The 20,917-nt window shown below is 39.1% G+C and overlaps 1 protein-coding gene and 1 pseudogene across 2 annotated transcripts in view; one reads left to right on the forward strand and one right to left on the reverse strand.

Moving 5' to 3' along the window:
- CATSPERB (cation channel sperm associated auxiliary subunit beta) overlaps window positions 1-20,917 on the forward strand; it is a 113,545-nt gene that overhangs the window by 46,459 nt on the left and 46,169 nt on the right. Inside the window, 8 exon segments of the mRNA XM_079127649.1 lie at window positions 1,594-1,689; window positions 1,827-1,945; window positions 3,232-3,264; window positions 8,413-8,479; window positions 8,811-8,857; window positions 9,267-9,278; window positions 9,280-9,420; window positions 10,716-10,877. Of these exon segments, the coding sequence (XP_078983775.1) occupies window positions 1,594-1,689; window positions 1,827-1,945; window positions 3,232-3,264; window positions 8,413-8,479; window positions 8,811-8,857; window positions 9,267-9,278; window positions 9,280-9,420; window positions 10,716-10,877 (677 nt within the window).
- Window positions 17,113-19,858, reverse strand: LOC306654262 (RNA-binding protein 39-like; annotated as a pseudogene). The gene is made up of 2 exons (XR_013766978.1): window positions 19,680-19,858; window positions 17,113-18,685 (listed from the first exon to the last, which is right to left on the reverse strand). The product of XR_013766978.1 is annotated as an RNA-binding protein 39-like (transcript).

Here is a 20,917-nt window from a genome sequence, read left to right on the forward strand (position 1 = left end):
AGACCAGCCCTCACCCCTGCTGTCCTGAATCCTATTCCTTCCCACCATCTGAAGAACTTTACTCCTGCATCTGCCTACACTCCTCCTTTCCCTCCTGGTCCATCATGGTCTCCCTCCTCTTTGATCTTATCCATCCACACACCATCAAGCCCCAGTGTCCCCATCTTAAACAAGCCTTCATTCATCTCACTTTACTCCCATTCTCCATTTCTCTGTTCTTCAAAGCAAATTTTATGGAAAGATTTTATCATAAATGGTGCTGCTCTTTTCACTTCACATTTTATCTTCGTTCTACTGCAAATCAGACTTTTTTCCTACAACTCTATCCAAACAGTTCTTCTCGAGATCACCCACAATCTCCACATTGCCCAATTCCAACAGTCCATTCTTTATCCTTATTCTACTTTCCCTCCCATAACTTTAAGGCAGTTGACAACTCTCTCCTCAAAATACTTTCTCCTCTTAACTTTCTTGGCACCACCTTCAGTTGCTTTTATTGCAGCTCATTGGTCACTCCTTAGTTTTCTAGGCTGACTCCTTTTTGATGTGACCTCTCAATGTTGATGAACCTGGGTCTTTGTCCTTGACTCTTCTTCCTTCTGTGGCCACATTTTCTCTCTGGAAGACTCAATCCAGTCTCTTGCAGTAATTCCATCTGAAGGCTGATGAATCCCAAATCTATATTGCTGGTGCTGACTGCTCCTCTAAGACCAGACACCTCCTCTGTTCAATTGTCAATTTTACATTTCCTCTTGATGTCTAATAGACATCTCAAACACAACAAGTCTAACCCAGAACTATCTTTACTCATCACCTTCTAAAATTTGTTCCAGTATTCCTTATCCCAATTAGCATTCAGTTAGTCAAACTAAAATGTGGGACACCTTGACTGTTCTTACACTCACAACATCCAGAACGATGCTGCCTCCATGGTCTGTCCCCAGTGTGACCACTTCTCTCCTCTGTTAAAATCCTATGTCAACTCAACAGTGTCTGCTAGAATAACCCAGTCTCTTAAGTGGTCTCCCTGTTTCTGTTCCTGCCCCAGTACAACCAAAGTGCTTAAACTTGGAGCTTATACACCATTTTCACAAAGAAAATGGGGGTGGGGTTTCAAGGGACAGTAAGTTGTGAAGAAGTAGCTAGGAAATATCAGAAAACTCATGGAGGGTAGGGCTTTTAGGTAATGTCTGTTTATGCAAACTTGTCTTGGTGTTAAGTGGCATATTTTGGCGTGGAGTATTATGATCCCTTCAATATGAACAAAATACTTAATAATTAGCTACAGCTTGGGAGATATTTTTAGGATAAAACAATACATTAAGAGGGCTTAAGGACAGAACATTCCCAGAGGTAACTATTCTAGGAGTCAATGAGATGGTTGGCTAAAATTCTGCAGTGTAACCTGCAGTTAATTCATCTTTCCAGTGCTTGGGGAAATGAGATTCAAACTGCAGAGAGGAGAGTTGAGGTAGGGCAGGAGACTGGACTGGAACATGGCTAGATTCAGCTCCTGCCCTGGAAGTCTAGCACCATAGAAGTAACTAGTTCTGTAAAGTTGTTGAGTTTTAATTTTCTTTTCTTTCATCATAGGTGTTTTCATCGGCCTAACCTTTTCCGGATTTTGGGATTATGGTTCTACTGTGTGGTATGACCTGACAGATAGCATCTATGTCTCGCTTCATGAAGGTAATTCCTCTAACTGCGTTTATCTTCAGTCTTTCACTTACCTTAACACTTGATCAGTATTTATGAAATGTCTTTGCTTTGCAAAAGAGCTCACTTTTTTCTTGCTTTTTAACCCACTATATGTTTTCTTCCTTTAGAACATTCAGGGCTTTCATTGATAGATATGGTTTTAACAAATCATATTTTAGTTATCCTCACATCTCTGGGTCTTTTTGTAAGTGAAGATCTTCGCTATCCTTCAGGTCAAATCTTAAAGGTATGTAAATCACTTTGTAACTAATCATTAACCTTAAATATCTTCTGAGACAATAAAAGAAATATTTGGCATTTGAGTTATGTGTGGTATATCTTAGAATTAAAATGCTTTTTCCTTTAAAAAATGTAAAAACATAATACGGCAACTCTTGGCTTTGCCTTACAATATTGAATATATAATTGGAAATGGTGCCAGTTTTATTGATGTATGTTTATAATAAGTTTTAAATATATACATATAGAAAAGATATTATGTACCTATTTATTTGCAGCTGTATGTTATGATTTGGATGTGAGGTACCCCCCAATGCAAGAAGGTTGAGAGGTGAAATGATTGGGTTATGAAAGTCTTAACCCAATTAGTGAATTAATCCCCTGATGGGGATTAACTGAGTGGTAACTGAAATGTGGTAGAGTATGGCTGGAGGAGGTGGGTCCCTGGAGGTGTGTCTTTGGGGTATATATTTGGTGAGCTAAGCTTAGGCTCTCTCTGCTTCCTGATCATCATGTAAGCTGCCTTCCTCTGCCACACTCTTCTGCCATGATGTTTTACCTCACCTCAAGTCCCAAGGAATGGAACCAGCTGTCTGTGGACTGAGACCTCTGAAACTGTGAACCCCCTAATAAACTTTTCCTCCTCTAATTGTTCTTTTCAGGCCTTTTAGTCACAGCAGCAAAAAAACTGACTAAAACATTGTATTAGTTTCCAAAATACTATAAAGTAATTGGTAAAGCTAAATATAGTTTTAAAAGTAACATAAATTGGGCTGGGGGGATAGCTCAGTTGGTAGAGTGCTTGCCTTGCAAGCCCAAGACCCTGGGTTTGATCATCCCCAGCACCGTAAAAAAAAAAAAAAAAAAAAAAAAAAGGAATATAAATTAAAAGCAGGGGGAGAAAAGATAAGAGAAGGAAAATAAAAGCAACTGCTTGAGAAGCAAATATTTCTTATACCTGGTAGGTATACCTTGCCTGCTCGAGGCCCCAGGTTCAATCCTGTGGGTAGGGGAGCAGTTATAATCTTCATCTCAAATCCTTTCTGGAATTTCATTAAGGTGTAAGTAAATTAATAAAATGATCAAACAAAGCAAAGACTAAAGGGAAAATCTTCAGGATATTATATAAACTATGTCAGAGGCAGGTTTAGTGTTTGACCATCCTAACTGCTAGAATAAATAAATAAATATATATATATATATAAATTTCCTTTGGTGTACTTTAAATTACTGTTTTGTCATAACTCTGATATGCAAACAAAAGTTAAAATTTCTTTTTTTTTCTTCTTCCAGCTTATAAGGGCAGACTTCTGTGGTTTTGAAAGGGTAAGCTTAACATTTCTAAGGGTTAGTTTACTTGGTGACTGAAGAGATGAGATGCAAAACAACAATTCCCATTCTAGATCATTCTAGATCATTCACCATAATGGTGATTAGTTTGAACTTTAAATATGTACCTTTCAGCAACCCCTAGGCAGTTCCGTTTCAGAGGCCAGCCTCATCCCTGCTCCTGTGCTCTGTACTGCCTTTCTGTTTTTATTCAGCTGTCCTGTGTATTCTCCACAAAGACAGTCGGGGCTAGAATTTGGATAATACTGTACTCCCCAGTCTACCTACCATGGTGTCCGTCTGGGTCCACCTGAAGAAAGGAGTGCTTTTTAAAGTTTGCTCCAAAATGCCATATAATCTAGCCACCTTTCTGCTTCTGGCCTGTTGGGGGATTTTGTTCCATCTGTCATTTCCCTTCTCTGTTAAAAGTTCTGTACTTCACCTAGATCATTCCAGTTGACACATATGCATGCATCAGTGTGAAAATCATAATCAAAATTATGAGTATTCCTAGCCTTAATCATGTGCTTCCCCATTCTGTCCTGTGTGCACATGTGAACATGTGCACTTATACCCTCGCTCATACTGCTAGGAGGAAGGAGCATTTATTTCCCAGGAAGCAATTAGAACCAACTTATTGCCATACAAATAGAATGGAAAGTGGAACAGAGGACTGAGAAAACCAGATAGGCAAAACTGATTACATTTGAAAGAACAGAGGGAAGTACAGTCAACCCTCCTATCTGCAGGTTCACATCTACATATTCAGTCAGCTATAAGTTTAAAATATTAGGGGTGGGAATTGCATCTGTATTGAACAAGTAGACTCTTTTTCTTGTCATTATTCCATAAACAATATAGTATAACTATTTACATAACATTCACATAGCATTAAGTAATCTAGAGATAATTTAGAGTAGACAGGAAGATATGCATATGTTAGTTATATAGAAATACTATGCCATTTTATGTAAGGGTCTTATGTGTTTTCTGTCTGTGTAAGTCAAAATGGAGTAGTAGACAAGGATTCTTGAAACAGATGTCTTAGTCAGTTTGGGCAGCTGTAACAAAAATACCATAGAGGATGGCTTATAAAGAACAGAGATTCAATGAGGGTCATTTCCTGGTCTGTCTTCTTGCTGTAGCCTCCCATGGCAGAGTTGCAAGGCGATATGGCTCTGGGTTCTCTTCCGTAAGGGCACTAATCACATGTATCTAACCATCCTTAGAGCAGATAAGGGGACCTTAGTCTCAACCACCTAATCACCTCCCAAAGGCTTCACTGCCAAATGCTGTCACACTAGAGATTAATTTGAACGTATGAATTGGGGAGGAAGGAAAAAAAACATTCAGTCTATAGAAAGAAATGTCATATTGCAAGGGAAATGAGAATTCTTGATGTCTAAAAATTATTTTAATAGATGTTACATTCATATAATTAAAAACCAAAAAAGTTATCTAAAGATATATACTGAGAAGTCTCCCTCCTGCCTCTCTGTATATTCACCCTGCATTCCCTGCCCTTACAAGTAAATGTTTCATATCTTTTTAGTGTTCTTAATGTAAATTCAAATAATTATGCATATATTTCTCTTAGTTTCTTATACTATATATTAAGCAGACTACAGACAAATTGCTTTTTTATTTATTAATATAGCACAGGAAAAAATCCATATTGGTACATAAAAAATGACCTCTTTTCTTTCTTTTTCTTCTCTTTCTTTTGTTTTCCTTGTTTCTTTTTTGTAGCTATAAGTATTCCAACTTACTAGATTTATTTAACCTGTCTCCTGTTAGTGAAGAAGGCTTGTGTAATTTCACACTGCTTTGCTGGTACAATGTGCCATTAATAGTTTTGTTCCTAGCAGTTTATGTTCTAGAACTAGAACTGGCAGATCAAGGCAGAAATACTTATGAAATATTTTTTAAATTTTTAGATTGCCATTGATAGAGGTTTTACCGTTTGCAAGAATTTTATAATAAATCCTATTGAAACAAAATATCTCAACAAATCTGTGTCAGTAGTGGTAGTGATTAAGAGGAGGGAAATTCAAATGTTCTGAAAGAAGGGAGGTGCTGGGGCTAGGGAGGGAGGAAGGGGAGAATGTGAAATTATTCTTAAAGGTATAGGAATTTGCCTTTGAATAAGACCTTTTGTGTAAAGATTGAATGAAGGGGGAGAGATGTTAGGCAAGGGATATCTGAGGCTGTTTAGGCAGTAGTTGAGGAATTCAGATTGGTGATTTCTTCATTCAATATATATTCTTTGATCACTTACTATAATCTATCCTTGTTCAAACATGTGGGACTTCACAGTGACTAAGGCAAAGTCCTTGTTCTTATGTAGTTTAGCATTCTACTGAGGGATCTAGACCATAAACTAGTACACAAACAAATATATAATGTGATTTTCGATAATTGGAAGTGCTGAAACTAAAGCAGAGTAGGAGAAACAGACACTCAAGGGACGACAATCTTCTGTTTAAAAGAGGGGAATTAAACCAGGTGCAGTGACACATGCCTGTAAACCCAGGGCTCAGGAGGCTGAGGAAGAAGGATCATGAGTTCAAAGCCAGCCTCAGCAACAACGAGATGCTAAGCAACTCAGTGAGACCCTGTCTCTAAGTAAAATACAAAACAAGTTTGGGGTTGTGGCTCAGTGGTCGTGTGCCCTGAGTTCAATCCCTGGTACCCCCCAAAAAAGAGGGGGAATTAGAGCCGCTTTCCATGGAGGTGAACTTCAGCAGCAGCTTGAATGACTTCAAGGAATAACTGACGCAGCTCATCCATACCCAGGTGTAAAGTCCTAAACTGGGAAGTTGGCGTGAGGCAAAGTCTGTTACTTATCTACCAAAACATGTTTTAAGTGGAACTAGCATGGACTTTGGGCCACTTCTTTAAGGATGAAATTCCAAGTCCTGTGAGACAGATCCTCCATGATCAGAGCCTTCCTGCCTGGGCCTGCTCACCTCCTGGAGCCATGTCTCCCTCCATGGCCAGCTACTTGCCTTCCCTAAATGTGCCACACTTCTCACACATCACATCTCTTGCAGGACATGTATTTTCTTCTTAGCATGCACTCCCTCTCACTCTTTCTGTTTTAGAAAATTTCTCCTCATTCTCCAGGAATCCCTGGCTGGCCACCAGGCAGCCCCTCCTGTGCACCTGGAGAGCTCTCAGCACTAATTCCTATTGTTTGACTCCCTGTTTTGTCTGAGGAGACACCTGACTAATACCAACATTTTAGGCTCCAGGTCAAGGGCTATCCTGTTACTACTGTATCCTAATCAGTAGCCACACTGCCTTGTACATGGACAGTTTCAATAAATATTTGTTGAATCCATGAGTGAAAAAGTGATAGACTGAATTTGAATTTTGGGCTAACTTATTAGCCATGTAGCATGTAATTTTTTGAACAAGTTATATAACTCTGCATCTCAATTTCTTTGTTGTAAAATAGGCATAGGCATAACAATATCTATCTCTTAGAAGTAAGGAAGTTAAATAACATTACATATGAAAAACCTTAGCATAGTACATAGTACAATGTAGCTGCTTTTTAAAATAAAATAGCCCACTATAGTAACCATTTTACTATCTATATGTATTCCATAACATCATTTTGTAAGACTCAAGAACAAATAATAAAATTTGTTTTTTTTTTTAAAGTAGTTGGATTCTGGGGCTCTGGAGATAGCTGAGTTGGTAGAGTGCTTGCCTTGCAAGCACGAGGCCCTGGGTTCAATCCCCAGCACACACAAAAAAAAAGTAGTTGGATTCTATTCCTATGCAGATAGCCACGAACTTTTTGAGGATAAATGATAGAAACCGAACTAAAACTAATTTTATCAAAGGGGAGGAAGTTATTGACTCATGTAATATGGAGTTTAAGGGATGAAGCTGGCTTCCAGACATGACTGGATTCACTGCCTACCAGATAACTGGAGGACTCTGTCCTTTCAACTTATGGTTCTGCTTTCCCTTATATTAGCCATGAGGTTTGCAGATACCAAGTTAGCAATCCCAACAGGAATAAAGTCATTCTAGCATCTTAAGGCTTATTTTCATGATTCACATGACTCAGATTATATGTTCATTCCTAACCAATCCCATGACTCTAGGTCAGACCTGGCTCATGAGTTCATCTTTGGAATGAGGTCAGCCTGATCTGAACAGAGTTATTCCTAAGGTTAATCACAGGACTGTTACCAGTTTGATTCCACGTTTAAAAAAAAAAAATCCCAGAAGAATCTAAAGAGGCAGAAGAGGAATATTTCAAGACCCAATAAAGATTTTCTATTAAGTGCCTAGATATTGTAATGATAATTACTATATCCTGTAAGCAGGATATATATATATATCCTTGAATGGCAGTAGAAAATCAAATAAATTGTTGTCTGTTCCATCTTGTAAGCCCTTTTTTGATTGTTTCTTAGCATTTTTTTATTGAGGCATATTTCACATACCATAAACTTGATCCTTTTAAATTGTATAATTCCATCTTGTGTTATATATTCAGAGTTGTCTAACCATCACCACAATTTTAAAACGTTTAAGACTTTTATGCACAGATGATATAGATGTTATTACTGTCTATAAAAGTGTAAGAAAGCCTCCCAATGTCTCAACAATAATTTCAAAGTCAGAATCTTCCTGTAACAAAATCATCTGAAATTGCATATAATAGCCAGTGCATATAGTCTCACTTTCTTTGACGAGTCTCTCATGACCAATTTGCAATACCTTTTTGTTGCTGCTACTTGCTGCCCTTAGGCATCTGTGAAGGCTCCTTAAGCCCAGCTGCAGCTAATGAGGAATAAAAGATAAACCCTTTATGAAAGACTAAGGACATCTGCTAACTTCAGAAAGATGGGTCACAGACATTAGCATCTTCAATAACGTATACTAAGTCATACAGTTTCTCTTCTTTGTGTTCCTTTTGGTTGTATTGTTCAAAACCTGCATTCTAGCTTCTCATCCTCATTCTACAATCTTTTATTTTATTCGCATGTGGTTTTCCTCTCTATCTGCTTCCCACCCCTGAACTACCAAACCTTGGAATTTTTTGGAAGTTTTTTTTTTTCTGTTTTATAGCTTAAGTCTACATATTACCTAAATGATGTTTTCATGTATCTATTTATGTAGGTTGATTACATCAAAGGAAAATTATGGTATAATGAAAGATGTTTTGCAAACAAAGAACATTTTGAAGGTAAATTTTAGTTAACTATATATTAACAGGTTTTATCAATGTAGATGATACATAGAGATTAAAAATGGTATACATCAAAATAAAATAAAATGTATACATAAATTTGGTGTATACCCATTAATGGCCTGAAGCAGAGGGAAAAAAAACTAATTTAAATTTGAGACAATAAGCACAACTGCATAAGTGTAAGAAAACTGAGTATATATTAATGAGTATATATTAATTGATAACACACCTATTATTTTTGTGAAGACTGTTTCATTAACACTAACCCTTCTAGTTCTAGAAATACTGGTGCTATTTGTAATTTCTTTACCTTTGTATTTTACAGTTGATTATGTTACTATCACCTTTGACAGAAACAGGACTCTAAGTGAGGTATGATATTAAATAGTTTAAAAGGTAAGAATTTTTGTTATGCATGACTTACTTCATGGGTAGTTATTAGTCCAAAAAGAAGTGGAATTCTACATGGTGAAAGGCTTAGGAATCACTCTGCACTCCCAGTGGTGTGCCTGCCTAGCTTTAACAGCAGGTAGCTAACCGTGTTAAATCTAGACCTACACAGTGATTCTAGACAAATAATCTGTACCAGAAAGAGATGCTTTGCAGAGTTTCCTGGACTCATCTCCCTTGGAAGAGAGGCATAAACTTTGAAGATTCACACATTGGATTTGTGGTCAGTTAGGACAAAACAAAGGGTTCACTAGTTTGTTTTACTATGATGACCAAATAGGACTTGCATTAACTTTTCCCTTCTCTTTTTTTTCCCTTCTCTTTTTTATAGTCGAACTCTTGTTTTTTTTAGTAGCGAACCATTTTCCCGATGGCTTCCTTGCTTACCTGATGAAAATAAAGTAGAGAGTGATTTGTCCTCACGTGTGATAACATTTCTCGTGGACCAGGAGCACAATACTGGAATCTACCTCTTATTTGACAAGGTAGGTTTTATGGGCCAGGTGATTGCTCTCGACACTCCCACAATGCAAATTTACCTTATCAAATGCTATCTCCAAATTCTTGTTATCTTTAGTCATAGAACATGATAGAATTGGCTACAGCCAAACTATTTACAATAAATAATATAGTGGGACACTAGAGATTTGTCACCTCTAGTTGTTCCATTTGATGACAATGGAAACCATGATGCTAATGGCAGAATAATGGTTCTCTGCTAGTCCTCCAGGAAAATGTAAGCTGATATGTTTTTCCATATAAATTTAAGTTTCCATGAAGTGGTTAATTGAGATGTGCAAACAATGGGACCCATTGCCACACATCTGTGCTTTCTATTCCAAAGGTCCTTAATCCTTATGAGATTAACAGGAGGAAAAAAAAAACCATTAACTTACACATACATTTTGAAAATATGTAAGAGAAACTCAGTGATGAGTAATTCCAAGGGTGGTTAGAATTGGAGGATGATATCTTAACAGGTGAAGGTGAGTAGAAAAATAACACCCCAAAATATGCTACTTTGATATCAAGATAATTTTAAGCTGAATGATTTTAAGATTCAACTGATACATTTGGGGAAAACAAATGACTTTTTTTTGACAAATAAATTGATTTTCAGGAGAATAAACAGAAGAAGGTTAGATAATGTTTGTTCATCTAGGTATCTCCCTCAGGGCTACCACACCACCCAGGAGAAAGGATTCAGGGTAGGTTTTATTTTCATTCTCTTTTCTGGGAGTAGATCTGCTCTGAAGATAAATTTGAGAGTCATTTTCCAGAAGTTACTGCTTGTAGTCAGAAAAGGAAACTCCGAGAAAGCTTTTTTTACTGCATTAGTTGAATTCTAAAAGTCTCTTCAGTTTGAAATTATTCCAAAGTGGTATTTTGGGGTGTCATTGTCTGATCCCCTCAAGATTGTGATCTGATAAAGTTGGGCTATGACCCAGGCACCCACACTTTTGGCATGAGAATTACAAGCACCATCACTGGATTCTGTCTGCCGAGTTCAGTAGAAATACTATACACTCTCTGTGCCCTTGATTATAGAACTTTGAACAAATTATTTTGCCTCCTAAACTTAATTGCAACATCTGTAAACGGGGCATGGAGGGGAGTTGAGTAAAGAAATATCAGTGTTCGCTAATCCTCCCAGTTCTATGCTGTGTTGAGAGGTATGACCCTATCTTACTCAAAATCTAAGAAACAGACCTAAAATTTGCAATGTGGACTAGTAATAATGATCAAATTCTTACAAATTCCTGATGTTTTATTTATTTAGCTCAACAAAACTACCATTGCCTCCGTGAATGTCCTAACCGGCAATAAGCACCCAAATTCCAAACCAAAGTTCCCACCTTTCCTGTTTCCTTCCTCGTTTTCTTCTCCTGTTGGAATGGTATTTCATCCACGAAGCCACTTTTTGTATGCCTATGGTAATCAGGTATGTGCACGTGACATTCCATCCTCTGGTAGAGGGGTCAGTTGTGTATTACTCTATGCTGAGTGGTTGTACCTGAGGTCACTCCTGATCGGGGAGGTGGGAGGGAAAGGAAAGAGGATGGATTGTTCCATCCCCAGTCAAAGCAAAAAAAAGGCTAAAAAGCGTCATAGGTAGATCAAGTTTCTTCTGAATTTTTGCAGTTATAATACATTTCTTCCCAACTCTTTGGCCATTAACTAACTAAAAGTCTATTTATATCTGGTGTTTCCAGCATTTGACATGGACCTTTTTCATTGGACTCTGTCTAGGCATGAGTTTCTGACTCTGATGTTCTTTAAGCTCCTGAGAGCATGTTGCATCTTCAGGCCTCCCATCAGTTAGTTTTGCACTAATAACTTGAAAACTTGGTGAAGGCGCCTTTAGAACACCTGTGGGGCATCAGGCAGTTTAAAAGTAAGGAATACAGTCACGTTAAGTAAAAGTCAGAACCAAGAAAACGCGGCAGTGGCAACAACGGATTTCATCTCTTTCTTTCTTTTTTTTTTTTTTTTAATCTTAATGAATTTTGTGAAGTTTATTTGGGGGGAGTTTTTTGTGATTTTATTTTTTATTTGTTCTTTTTAGTTATACATGACAGTAGAATATACTTTGGCAGTTTATACAAACATGGAGTGCAGCTTATTCTAATTAGCATCCCAGTTCAAAGTTGGTTTCTTAGTGAAGTTTCTCAAACATCCTGTGGAAATGAAAATTATGATGACTGCAGTTTGGTCAAGAGAGAGAAGCAAGTTTCTCTGTGACTCAGGAACTGCATTTGAAGGTCGCAGTTACACCTCACAGACACAAATTCCTCAGTCTTTAACTTCCAAATATAAACTGCTGTTTAAATAGAATGTGAGTTTGGAGGCAAGTAGGTCTCTAAAACAAAATCTAAGGCAATGCGTTCGTGGGGCAGCTCAGAAGCATGCTGGCATGCCACATGGTGGGCTCACGTCTCTAGTCTATAACTCAGTGTTCACCCCGGATTTTTACCAACAGTTCAGGTATTGGCAAAGTACAAGATCAGTAGGAGTCTTATCAGTTACGTACAGGGCTTTGAAAATGATGTACAAGAGCCAGATTACGGTATAGGAGAGAACCATGGATATGGAACCTATCTATTGAAACGTACCAAAAGATTTTTTAGTATAGCAGGTAAACCCCCTTTAATTATGACCTTTCGGATGCTGTCATGGTCTCTGGCAGACGATTTTAAATATAAGCACCTAACAAAGTCCTGAGGAATTCTTTGTTGACATGGAAAATGGCTTTTTCAGTAGAGTGATGCTTGTGATTGCTCATGGCCATCGGGGCGTACACATGAAAGTTCACACTCTAGTAAGGGTGTAAATCGTCCACTTCTTTTATGCCGATGTGGTTACTATTAGTTAAAGAATGGAGTCACTCTGAGGTTCAGGGAGGTAGACAGCCTACTGGAAAGAGAATGACAGGACAAGAATCAGACACAGTGATACAAACCAACCCTTGACAAAGTTTTGCTAAACAGTGAAGTTGTGAAATGGGGCAATGTTTTAAAGAGAACAGGGAGTTTGAGAGAATAAGTTTTTAAAAAATGTATAGGAATAGGGAGGATCATCCTTTAAAAATGGTGGTTCAGTGCTGAGGAGAGGGACAATGTGCCCAGAGTTTTTAGCATGTCACTTGCTGTGGGAAACAGAGGATCAGGAGGAGCACAGATATCTTTGGTTTCAAGTTCAAGTGAGCCCTAACCCTGCTATCACTGAGACCCAACAAGCCAGAGAAATACGCCTGCATGGTGTCCATAGCAGTTGGGCTTGTGTTTGCCTGCATCCTGTGGGGGTTCTCTTAATCATGATCAACAAGTATAGTTTGATGGGTCTAGCGTTGGAATGACGAATCCCTGGCTATCACCAGTGGTGAAGGGGACTCAGCAGCCTTCTGCACCATAGCAACCATAGCATCACCACACCCTGATCCCTGGATCCCGGGCCCAACACAATGGTCTTTTGGCATGACCTGCATTCCAATTATAAGAACCCCTAGTTTTTAGAGACTCAACAACCACAAGCCAGACATACATTTCAGAGAAATCATGTTTAATCCAATAAGCCTTCATAGATATTGCAAGACTCTTAACCATGTCATCTATGTTGAGGATGTGAATGTTTATTTCAGCAAAGTATGTCATGGCTTTTAAAAACTCCTTTTAAGCCTTCCAGTTTGAATGTCACCTTAGTAGGCTGGGCTCTCTGTGTGGTTGAAAGCTCTAGGCATTGTTCTTTGGATCCAGGAATGCAAAATAGAAACTGCAGGAGCCCCTAGTGCCCCTACACACTGTAAAGCCACTGAGATGGGCTGATGGGAAAACCCCCATCAGCCACTGGCAGGGTTCCTGTCCTCCAATCTCTCTTTCTCTCTCTCTCTCTCTCTCTCTCTCTCTCTCTCTCTCTCTCTCTCTCTCTCTCTCTTCTCTCTCTTTTGTTCTCTCTCTCTCTCTCTCTCTCTCTCTTTCTCTCTTTCTTTCTTTTTTTCCCAGCCTATGAGGCAGCTCCTACCACCATCTTTAGAGCCAATAAAGAGAATTTTAAAACTATGTGCCAGGGACCATCTTTTTAACACAACTAGCTATTCTCTTGCATTACTAAAACAACCCAATGCCACAGGAAAGCCTGATACAGTCCAGCTGTGCTGCCCCTCACTTTCCCCCTTGGAAGTATGGGGTCTCCCTGGTTCTTCAACATACTGTCCTCTTAGAACCTCATTACCCTGTAATCCAATGGAGAAGCGTCACAGACAGCACCTAAGCAAAAGTAGAGATAGCACAGTAAGAAGAGGGGGAGCCAGCCCCAAGTGTTGGCAACGGCTTGGGTCTTAGAGGGAACAATGGAAACCAATCTCTTTTTTGTTTGTTTTTGGAGGAGAAAAATCACATCCTTTTTATGGGCACACTTACCTCCTCCTTCCTCTTCTCTCTGAAATGGCTCACAGTGAGTGTGACAGTAGAAAATTCCTTGGAAAGGGTGTTTCTCCAGGCTCCTCTTTGGCCCCTAGAGCAGCAGTTCTAACAAACTTTGTCTGTAGGAGGTCTTGCCTATTAACTGGCCATCCTATTAGGACTACAAGGGACCAAGGGAATCAGGGGATAAAATCCTTTCTGTTAGTCCATTGTTATAGTTTAGAAATGAGGTGTCCCCAAAAAGCTCCTGTTAATGCAGGAATGTTCAGAAGTAAATGATTGGACTGTGAAAGCTGTAACATAATCAGTCCAACCTAGTCTCAGTGACTGGGGATGACAGTAGGCAGGAGGGGCGTGGCTGGAGGAAATGGGCCCCTGGGGATGTGCCCAGGAAGGGTGCATCTTCCTGTGCGCCCTTCCCCTGCTGCTTCCTTGCCACAAGGGAAGCCACTTCCCATCACTGCACCTTGCACCATGATGTGCTGCCCCACGTTAGACCCAGAGCAGTGAGCCCCAAATAAACTTTCCCTCCTGTAAGTTGTTCTTGTCAGTATTTTGGTCACAGTGATGAAAAGCATCCATGATCCTGGGATTGCTCTTTTTTCCCACTTCCACTTATTCTTGACTCAGAGAACTTTTAGAACCCAGTGGAATCACCATTTCAAGAACAAGATGAGCTAAAGGAGAAGTGAAGTAAAAATTGGCCTCGTCCAGCCCCTGTCTTGGTGCCAGAGGACGTGTCACCTGTTCTCTGGTCAATCTCTGTGTTTATTTTGCTCATTAACTCTTGCCTAACTCCAGAGCCACCATCTCCCAGTAAGGGCAGGTGCTTACCCTATGTTTAATTTGATTTGCTGAGGAGATCAGAAAGGATGACTGTCCTTGCTTGATAGGAAAGGTACATTTGTGGGGCCTGAGACTCCCCCAGATATGCTTACACATTGGCTGAGTGGACTTCTGGCTTGGTCCAGCTCTTCCTATACCCACTGGGGTCCCCAATGCATGAAAGCAGGTTAGGTTGTCACTTGATGGCGATGAGCAAGGAACAGGGAGCAACCCATGGAGAGTACTTGGAAAAATATAGTAGTTTACATAGCCCAAGTTTTGGGGAGAGTGTTGTACAGCAATAGAAAAGAGATTCTATGTCTTTGGCAAATTTACCTGGAAGTTAAGAATCTTACTTAGGAGTTTATTCCCTGTGAAGGATCTTCATGTCAGGTCCATGTCAGGTGCCCAGCCTAATTCTGTAGATGCCCCACGGAGTTTAAACACTTTAAGCTTTCCAAGTTCTTGCCCAGTGTCCAGGGTTGCCTCCCCAGCACCAGGTTCCAGAGTTTCACCTGGGGTTGCAGGTTTTCTCCAGGGCCTCACGGTTTGCTTATGTAGCCCCTTCCAACTCCTCTCTTCTGGTCCCCATTGCTCCATGTCAGGTTCTTCCCCATCATGCCTGCTGGCCCCTTAGGTACAGGGCCTTCTTCCAAGTGTAGCTTTAGGGAGTAAGCTTGAGGATGATGTTCTTTAATTATGGTAAACCGTTACCTCATTTCCAGCCTCCCAGACTCTATCCATTCCCACATCTTTCACTCTGCCATTTTCCTCACCTTGTGCCATGACAGTGTGGTATTGTGCTTCCAGAGGGAATTATGGGAGCTTTCGGTATATAGTTTCTTATAAACATTTTATTGTCTAATGAAATGCTATGTGCTGATGGGAATCCTTCAGCAGAGGGGAAAATCAGCTAGGGAGAGAGAAAAGGAGAGGCAGAATTGTTGGAGTGATGATTTTAAATACATAAGACAAAGTGGTGTCCGTGCACTAGAAGAAAACCTTGCCTCAGGTGGTAGTTCAGACATTATTCTACCATAACAGGAAGGAGAGTTTGGGGGCTCACAAGCTGGTAGGTGGGTAACATATTGTAATATTCAGAAGGTTGTAGGAACATATTTTCTATTTACTCAACAAAAATCAAAATTATTTTAGAGTGAAGATGGAGGAGGAATATTGAGAATTTGGAAAAGAAAACAATAAAATATCACAGAAAAAAATGGTAATGAATTGACTAAGGGAACGCAGTGTGATTGCTTGTACCTTTTACTCATTAATTTAAAATATGACCACTTCAGCATTACTGATATTCTTCTCCATGGTCAATTATGGGGGTACACACATAGTGGAGAAAACATGGAGTTGTATTTAATCATGATTGAACTTTATCAAGAAATTAAGAAGTAAAAGGGAGTATATAAGGGAATAAAATAAGCAAAGAAAAAAGAAAGTAAAGGCATGAATTTTGGAAAGTAGTGACTAAAACTTTCTTTGAAAAAGATATGATTGTTTACATAGAAAACCTAAAAGATACATACAAATTACTAGAACAAACAAAAGAGTTAAGCACTATGGAAACAAAATTCATTTGATTTCTACACACGACCAACAAATCTGAAAATATCATTTTCTTTTTTTTTTTTTTCCTTTATAAGAGAATTTTATTTGAGTGGTTCTTACAAAGATTGTTGCAATATGAAAGTCATTTGTTTGATAGAAATATCAAGCTGTCTTGTCAAACACACTGAAGTAACCCAAAAATATATTTCAGAGCTCACAGAGCTTAAAAAGAGCAAAGATTATATGCAACCAGACAAAACCTATTTCTGCATTTCCTATTTCTTGCTGAGACTTCTTTGCCTTACCAGACTCTTAACTAAACATCTTCAGGAAATGCAGTGATCCTTTTTTTTGGAATCTTAAGACACACCAGAACACATAATATTTACAAAGAAACTTTTACAGATACATTAATTGAAAAGTTACCATCAAGAAATATAATTTTGAAATCTCCCTTTCTTGCCAAATGATCAAAATGCAAGATGAGATGCTAGCCAAACAGCCCTTTACCTGGCTTGAATTCCCATACACTAAATGTGTATTCCAGAAACCTCTGCTAAACCATGAGTCAAATATCAACATTAGTGAAATGTGAAATGTAACCTGTGTAAAAAGTTAGGCTTCTGAAACATTAAAAACATCATTACATACCTGTCTGCCTTTGTACAGAAAGCACATTTGTTCCCCTAGAGCTATTCCTATAGATCCTTAATATAATTTTCTACATGAACATTTTAAAAGGCAGAACGAGAACAGCTTTGTATACAGTGGGATTTGCTAGTTAGGGAGAATGAGCACACTGCATTCCTGTTAACATTTTTATTTTTTCAAGGTAACAGGAATTGTATACAAATGACAGTAGACTCTTGCCTCTTTATTTTTATCTAAATAAAAGATAACTCAAGATGAATTCTCAAGAAAAAAAAAAAAAAAGCTATGTACATAAGGGACTATATCTTCCTTCATCGTCTACTTGGAACCAGTAGTTGTGTTGCTGTCATAGAATCAGGGAAGAGGTTGTGGTAAGTTGGAAGAGGTACATAGGCTGCTGTTATCATTTTACCAGCAAACCACCTGCCATGCAATGCATTGACGGCAGCAATAGCTGCAGCAATTGACGGGCACTTCACATACACATTGCCCTGAGCGGAATTCTTGTCAACATAAATATGGATGACTCCACCATGTTTATTACATTCTTCAATCACATCATCCTTAATCTCTGTATCCCATCCAACTTCTTCTTCTGTTTGAGGGTTAAACCTGTTAGAAAGTTGGAAACACTGTGTTGCAAGTGGTTGAACAGAGGCAGCTGCAGCTAAAGCTGAAGCTTCAGTCTGTTGGGAAAGTCGTGTTTGCAAATCTGCCACAGCACCAAATGCCAAAGAGCCACTCATTTGTAAAGCCTGCTGGGCTGCTGGTGGAATCTGCAAACCTGTACCCTCAGCAAGTCTTGCCATTAATTGGAGACGACCAGTAGTTCCCAGGTCAATTCCAGTCCTTTCCAGTTCGTCACCGTCCAAAAATGAACTAGCACTGGACGCATCAGTACGTTCAGTAACATGACCAACTTTCATTGGCCTTCCTGCTAGTTCAAATCCATTAAGTTGTTCCAAAGCCTTTTTGGCACATTCTGAGTCAGAAAATGTAATAAATCCATAACCCTTAGAACGACCTGTTTCACTATCCATCATAAGCTGGATACTTTCAATTCTTCCAAAAGGCTCAAAAATCCCCCGAAGCATATCTTCAGTTATGTTAAAGTGTAATGAGCCCACATAAAGTCTCATAGGTCCTGCACTTCCCTTTTGTAAATTGTTTGCCATTGCTGCAGCTCAATTTTTTTCTGCCTGTGATGCCTGTACTATGATCGGCACTCCTAAAACTCGCTGGCCAGTTAATCCTATTGCTAGAGGCACTGAGCTAACGTCAACAAACTCCACATAAGCAATTCCTTTGGAACGTCTTGAATTTCTATCAGAGATCATCCTCACATCTTGAACCTTTCCTACTGTGGAGAAAAACTCTTCCAAATCTCTTGGTCGAATTCTTGCTGCCAACTGCATGCAGAAAACTGTTCTTGCATCTCTTTCTTCAGGAGTTAGATTATCAATAGGTTCCCTCACAGGGCTCTTGTCTTTTCTGAATGGACTTTTGCTTCGGGAACGTCGCCTGCTTAATTTGATGCTATGAGGCAACCCAGTCTTTCCTCGGATGGCACTGTTAAATTTTGGTCCGGAGTAGGGACTTCTGTAGCGTCCTCGGAATCTTCGATCTCGACTTCTTGAGCGGCTTTGTCTCCTTTCTTTGCTTCTACTTCGCTTCTGTTCCCGACTTTTGCTCTTTTTCCTTTCTCTATCTCTACTTCGCTTTCGTTCCTTACTTTTGCTTCGTTTTCGTTCATGACTGCGACTTCTGCTCTTGCTTTTTTTCCTCCTTCTGGAATCTTGAAACCCACACTCCAATCACAAGGAGATGTAGAGCTTTCCAAGGAGGCAGAAACTTTGTCTAAAATTTCAAGATAATCCACCTGACTGTCAGAAATGTATATGCTAGGCAGCACATGACAGAAAATTCGGCTACACTTATTATTTATATAGAAGTCAAAGCAATGCCCAGAAGGGCAACAGATAACATTCCATTTTGCCTCAAAAACCTGACACTATCTCTCACAAAATTCTGTGAGATAGTTAAAACCAAAAGTAAAAGTGTGTGTGTGTGTGTGTGTGTGTGTGTATACACAAAATTCAAATTAGGGGACAAGGTAAAAGCCATTTTATCCCCCACAAAGAAAAGAACATTAATAAAGTTTTTGCTCTCCTCACAGATGGCCTGTAGCAGAGAGGTAAGTCAACCTCCGTATTTACCTCTCACAGACCCCAAAACATTTTGCCAGAAGAAAAGACTTAAAAAATCAGAGGGCTAATTTGAATTAACTTAAGGCCTTCCTAGGACTTTTTGTAAATGAGTTCCCGCCCACATCTGAAGGCAACCCCAGACAGGTAAAAAGACAGCAATGTACTAAGACATTCACAAAAGAACAATCTTCTACATACAAGCCCAGACAAAAACTTAAGGTTATAAGAAACCAGTATACTTCTCTGTAACAAATTCCAGCTTCAAAGAACATGTATTAAGTTAACTAAATAACGTATCAAAATCCATTCTAATAGTCAAATCCTGTTACAACTTAAAATGGGACTTTCCAAAGTCTTTAGTGGCAGTGGAATTTTGTACTGAACATCATTGAAGTAAATGGTCCACTGGTCTGGGCCTTTGGACTTTTTGGTTATATGGCCTCTGCTGTAAAGGTGTTTTGCTATAACTGGATTTGACCTCTTCCATGTAAGAAGATCTGAATTTTAAATGCAGAGTATTCTAACAAAGCTGTTGTGAGGATGACTGAGGTAGTTATGAAGCACTTTGAGCTTTTTTGCTACGTTCTTCATGGCCGTTAGCACTGCTCAACTTGTTCTCATCCTTCTTGTAAGGAGCCTCAAGCATTGCTTCAATATCAATATCGTCTGCCATTTTCTCTAAACGCGCGGGCTTTGGGGCGCCTGTAGTACTTGTCCCGAGTCCGCTGCGCTGCTACTGCTGCTGCTGCTGCTGCTGCTGCTGCTGCTACTGTTCGAAAATATCATTTTCAAGATACTATTTACATTAGCAAAGACAAAACACAGGACTGGGTTTGTAACTCAGTGGTAGGTAGAGTGCAATATGATGTCATTTTCAGCTATTTATTTGGGAAAGCTCATTCTGATGATACCACATATTTAAGAGAATGTGGATCCACCCGAACTCTTATTTACTACAGGTGGGAGAATAAATTTCAACTATTTTGCAAAGCAATATGATGTTATTATCCTGTAAGTTCGAACATAAATATTCTTATGCACTACTGGTAGGAACATAAACTAGTTCAGCAAAATTGAGAATCATTTTGTTAGTATATATTAAAATTATAGAAATATGTCTAGCATCTGACTCATCAACTCAATTTTTTAGTATTGATCTATATATATAAAAGACAATACAAGGAGGCAAATAAATGAACGTCCACTGCAATATTGTTTATAACAGTGAAAATTTTGGCCCAACCTTTAGATGTATACAGTATATCTGCAAATTGGATACTAGTCATAGTATGGAAGACGACAGAGGTCTACATGGACTAACAAAATTAGATCTATCATCAAGTGGCAAATGTAACTTCTAGAATATCAGGCATAGACACAGCAAACCACTTTCAACAAATTATTCAAAACACCCTCTCCCACGCACTCCTCCCCACTACCCTGCTCACTAGTGAAGTGCAGGGTCCAAAGAGTGGGAAATGGAAGCCCACATATCACGTTTAGGATTGTGGACTGTGCTGCACCAGCAAGATGCACCAAATCCTGAAAGATAGGAGTGTGTGCATTTGTAATGTTCAGACCCACTCAGCATGCAGGATACCTTGTGCTCAAGTTGAAAGGTGAACTGCATCCAGGTACTCCTTCCCCCGCCATCATAAAATGAAATCAGGACTGTACACTTCTACTGCTATACACATAGCTATGTGAATGACCTCATAGAATTTCCAAATTGGTAACAGAGGCAGCTCTGAAAAGGGAGAGAGGAGACCAATGTCATATATGTTAGAGGAGACCAAGAGGTAAAAGGAGAACTATTTGTG

Source organism: Sciurus vulgaris (genome assembly GCF_902686455.1).
Source record: "Sciurus vulgaris genome assembly, chromosome: 2".
Lineage (NCBI taxonomy): Eukaryota > Metazoa > Chordata > Mammalia > Rodentia > Sciuridae > Sciurus > Sciurus vulgaris.